At 33.2% G+C, this 5,000-nt stretch overlaps 1 protein-coding gene across 2 annotated transcripts in view; it reads left to right on the top strand.

The window, feature by feature from the left end:
• Positions 1-2,515, top strand: part of LOC125036115 (peroxisomal carnitine O-octanoyltransferase-like) — a 21,322-nt gene extending 18,807 nt beyond the window's left edge. For both annotated transcript variants that reach the window (XM_047628531.1, XM_047628532.1), the window contains exons 16-17: positions 1-11; positions 316-2,515. The exon at positions 1-11 is cut by the window's left edge and continues 109 nt beyond it. In XM_047628531.1, coding sequence (XP_047484487.1) covers positions 1-11; positions 316-442 — 138 coding nt within the window. In that variant the 3' untranslated portion in view covers positions 443-2,515. The remainder of the gene's footprint in view (positions 12-315) is intronic.
• Positions 2,516-5,000: the final 2,485 nt, after the last annotated feature.

The raw sequence follows: 5,000 nt of genomic DNA, 5'->3' as shown, positions 1-5,000 counted from the left end.
CTCCCAGACAAGTAAGTAATTTCTTCTGTGTTAAGAAGCTTTATTTACTATCTGAAGTCATAGTTGAAATGATGTTTTCTGTTATTTTTTTACTTCACTTAAAATCATTATTTTTTGTCACAGAATATTAGTAAATACATGAGATATACTGGATGTAATGACTTGATTTCAGTGGCCACTGATATATTCATATTATGATCAATTATTTCAAGAGTATCACTAATGTCAGCAATCCATTAGTCTTGTTAGGTTAGAATAGTTTGTGTACAAACATGATACAAAATTATTTATGACTTTTTTTTTTCTCCCACTCAGGCTAAACTTCTTTGTAAGCACATACCTCACATCAAAAGAATCAAGAGGAGAAGATTTCTGTGAAGCACTTGCCTCATCACTTCAAGATATGCAAGATGTGTTGACAGCTCCTACTGCAAGCCTCTAGAAGCCTCATTTATACATTCATTCAGAGATTAATTTTGTTAATGTGAGCTTAAAATCATTGTTCTACACTAGTTGAAAAGATTTATTGTGTGAACATTTTAACTTTTACATCTTCTAAGTTTTATCTTCATATGAATTATGAACAAAAATGACTGGAATTGCATTTTAATTAAAGATATTTAAAAAAAATCTTTTACCATATGTGCTGTACTATTTCAGAGAGTAGAGATAACAGAAAAATACATACGTAATTTAATTTTGTTTAGAGGTTTATATTGATAGGCTTAGAGTGGCATTTGGAAACTACTTCCAAATGATTGTCATTCAAATCTCAAAACATATCTCAGGCAACAGTCAATGAAATGTTGTGTGCATGTTGTAGTGATCATTGGTAATTTGGTGCTAATTACACAATGTAGTAACATATTACCAAATTTTATCTTGAACATGCTTTTATTTCTGTTGTTTGGCAGCAGTAATTTATAAAAGAAGGTTGAAAAAGTCTGTTAATGTAAACATTTGTTATTACTGTTCAGTTATATGTTTATATAGTATACAAAATACTTTATTTTATTTGTTACTTTAATATTTGAATGCATAATAATATATTATCTTTATTATGGTTTATTAACTTTACAATTTCTGGGAAAATTCTTTGTCTTATATACAGACCTTACAGGAATTCTAATAGTGAAATGCATACACTAACAATTTTATTGAATTCAGAACTCCAGAGCAAGTTAGGGCCATAAGTAGAATTTGATTAATTAATGGGAAATACAGAAAAAAAAGATAGTAGGATGTAGCTGGTTTTGAAACTAAGCAATTTTACTGTCATTTTTTTGTATTTCTCTTTTATTTACCTAATGTGTAGTTCTGCTTTTATTACTAATATTTTTGTTCAGTATTACTAGATACCGAAGTAAAGACACATTTTAATAATCTGATAAGCCTTAAAACCAGTGGTTTGTAATTTCTTTACCTTTATGGATATTTAGCAGAGACAAGAAAGGCTGTGCTGTATTCAGATTATTTTGAAGGGAGAGTATATAAGGAATTTATAAAGCCTTGTTTCTCTAAGTTTGCTAATAGTAATAGTTTGCATTTATTTTGTTTAACTAAAATGTAATATTCATGATAGCAGTGGGAATTTTAGAAATATTATTACCTGTTATGTTTAGGTAATTTTTAGTGTGCATAAACTTGATTGATTTGAAAACTTGCTTCACACAATACAGCATGTAGTACTATGTCTGTTGGGACAAATGTAGAAAAAGTATGAATAGATTCACTAACTTTACTCTGTGCATTGGAAAGTTTTTTTTTTAATTTTTTTTATTACCTATATTTTTTTTTACATATGTAGTACTAAGGTAATAATTCAGTCTAAAGCACTTTGCACACAATAAATAGACTTGTACATCCAGACTTGCATAACATCATATAGTCTAGGTTTGGTATCAGTAAATGTTAATATAAAATTTTGTAATGTATAACTAGCAACCATGTTTTTAAAGTGAATTTCATTATTTACCATTTGCAAACACTTTAGAGCAATCAGACTTGCCAGATAGACAATTAATGATTTTGCATTGTAAAGGTACATTTTATGATTTTATCATTATTTTTTTCTACAAAATTTGTGTAATTATTTATTGCTTATGTTGTATCAAATTTCTATAGAACTATCTTTGGAATATATAATATGATTTGGAATTACACATTTTACTCCATGTAAGGATACAGACTTTGTGGCTAGTGGCTTTTGAAAGGCATAGTTGAAGAAAAGGTAAATACCAAATCAGTTTTATTAAAGGTATTGTCAGTATCTTTTACAAGCTATCAAAGGTTTACCCATCAAATATGGGAATGTTTACACATTTCTTATTTCTAATCTTGTATATTAAGAGAAAGAATAGTTTTACAGTATTTTCACAAAAGGCTTGATAGTTCTTTGTGCTTTTAAGGAACTGGTATGTATTGAATACACTAGTAGTCTTTAATGAAAAAATATCAATGCAGTAGACTAGTCACAATTATTTTTTGTTTGTTTGAAATAAAATTTTGAACATTTTATTGATTTTCATTTCTCAGTTGCCTGTTTATAATCTGTAGGTAAAATTGAAATTTTGTCATTGTAGCTGAATTGCCTGTATTTCATAAATGCTAAGATTTCATGCAATTTGCAATTGCCGTTCTATCTGAATCTCTAGAAACCCTAGTGGCGGCTCTTGATGCATTTAGCAATGAAGTGAAGCCCCTGGGGCTAGAGGTCTCCTGGACCAAGACCAAGATCCAGGATTTTGGGGGCCTACTCGGAGACCCTGTGCAGTCACTACGTGCTTGCAGTGAAAAACATCGAAGTCACAGAGTTTTATATACCTCGGTAGTGCAGTTCACGACTCTGGACTATCAGCTCAGGAAGTCAGTAGATGGATTGGCCTGGCAGCAGGTGTCATGAAATCTCTCGACAAGAGTATTTGGAGATGCTGGTACCTGTGCAGAAGGACCAATCTACATGTTTTCAATGCCCTGATACTGCCAGTTTTACAATATGGTAGTGAAACTTGGGCGCTATCTTGTACTTTGGAATCTCGTCTTGATGCCTTTTGTGACAGATCCTTGTGCCGGATCATGGGGTACAGTTGGCAGGACCAAGTGTCCAACCAACTGCTGCACAGTGAGACTGATACAGGACCGGTTACCTGCACAATCCGCGATTGCCAACTCAGGCTATTCGGCCACTTGGCTCGATTCCCGCAGGATGACCATGCCCACCAGGTTGTCTCTGTCCGAGACAACCCTGGGTGGAGGAGGCTTGTGGGACGACCGAGAAAATTGTGGCTTGGGCAGGTCGATCAAACCTGTTATGAGGAGCTAGAGATGAGAGACCCTCGTAGGTGGAAGCAAAGGGTGGCTGCGGCTATGCGCCCCTGCCGGTGTTACCTCCCAAATGATGATGATGATGAGGAAAAGTGGTTGAAGTTGTGGGAAAGTATGAATAATTACCAAAGAACAGATAAAAATACCTACCATATATATAATGCAGAATACTAGAAAATTTTATGATACAAAAGCTAGGAGCATAGGTTATGACATCTGTTACTCTATCATTCTAATGACAACATACTACATGAAATTTATATGCACTTTTTTGGCCATTACCTTTAGCTTCCTGTGGTAAATTCAATTTATATTTTTCATTTGGGAGAATAAAGTGCAATAAAATAAAAGCAAATTTGTGGTAATGTTATTATCTCTCGTAAAGGAACTAGTTAAATTGTCAGGTGCCCTTATGTTAGGCTTGTTGTTGCTAAGGGAGGTTGGCTTACATGTCATTGCTTGTGGCTCTGACTTAAAATAATTTTGCAACCTTTTATTTTTGTTTTTCCTATAGTTGTTGGCTTTCTTCAGCCAAGATTTAAGAATTTTGACTTTATTAACCATGCATATTTAGGCAAGATGGTATTCCATGGAAAGAACTTTATTGAAAGGGTGTTTTTTTATATCTTTAAAAGATGGTGTCTACACCAGTCTTTTTTATGTTTTGCATTTTTCGTGTATTATTTAACTTTTCTTGAATATATAGCAACTTCCCTCTCTCCCACCCCCCCAAAAAAAAAAATTACCAGAAATTTGCTAAGCCCCCCCCCCTCACACACACACACACACACACACACACACACACACACACACACACACACACACACACACACACACACACACACACACACACACACACACACACACACCAGGAAAGGGGTAGTGCCTTATCATAGATGACACGCCCATAAAATCCTGAATCTTATTGTTCTGAAAAGTTATTAGCTTGTACTCAGCTTTTATAGTGAAGTGCGGGTGTACTTTTTATACAATTTTACATAAAATTAAGTGTATGGATATATTAGATATATGCAGATTATATTTCCTTATGATTATACTTTGTATTTACACAAGAATATATGTTGCAGTTTGTGGCCTTGCCCTTTATGGAGATATGGGACTGCCTAAAGTAATTTATTCATTTAACTCTAGACATTTATATATATATATATATTTATCGATCTACATTGATCCATCTATCTATCATCTATGCACCAAATTTTCAATGTGTCTGTCCAATTTATATCTATCTATCAATTACTCTGTTGGTTCAGTTAAACTATGTATATGGGTATCTATATTGCTGACTGGAATAAATTTGGAATTTTATAATGTTTTAAGGTGGCGCTTATGGGGAATAAAATATGCAATCTGGTCTTGTAAATATCTGTAGTTGTGTGGGGGTTTACCATGAAACTGTGAAGGTGCATAGATGCTACTCTGACTTTTGTGTCTTGATAGACTGCTTTGTGTTTTTTTCATACTAATACATTTCATTGTGGCCAATGGGGAAAAATGAATATTAAATCTTGGAAAATTAACAAAGGAGGCACACACCTACAGCAAGAATACACATGAATTAGAATGTCTGTAAAACGAAAAATGTGAACGTGATCTGGAAAAATGCCACTTCTCAATGAAAGCCGATTTATTTCATATAAATTTGAAAATATACA

The sequence above is a fragment of the Penaeus chinensis genome, chromosome 20 (genome assembly GCF_019202785.1).
Source record: "Penaeus chinensis breed Huanghai No. 1 chromosome 20, ASM1920278v2, whole genome shotgun sequence".
NCBI lineage: Eukaryota > Metazoa > Arthropoda > Malacostraca > Decapoda > Penaeidae > Penaeus > Penaeus chinensis.
The sequence above is the reverse complement of the archived record's forward strand: the minus strand, read 5'-3'. Positions and strand labels throughout refer to the sequence as shown.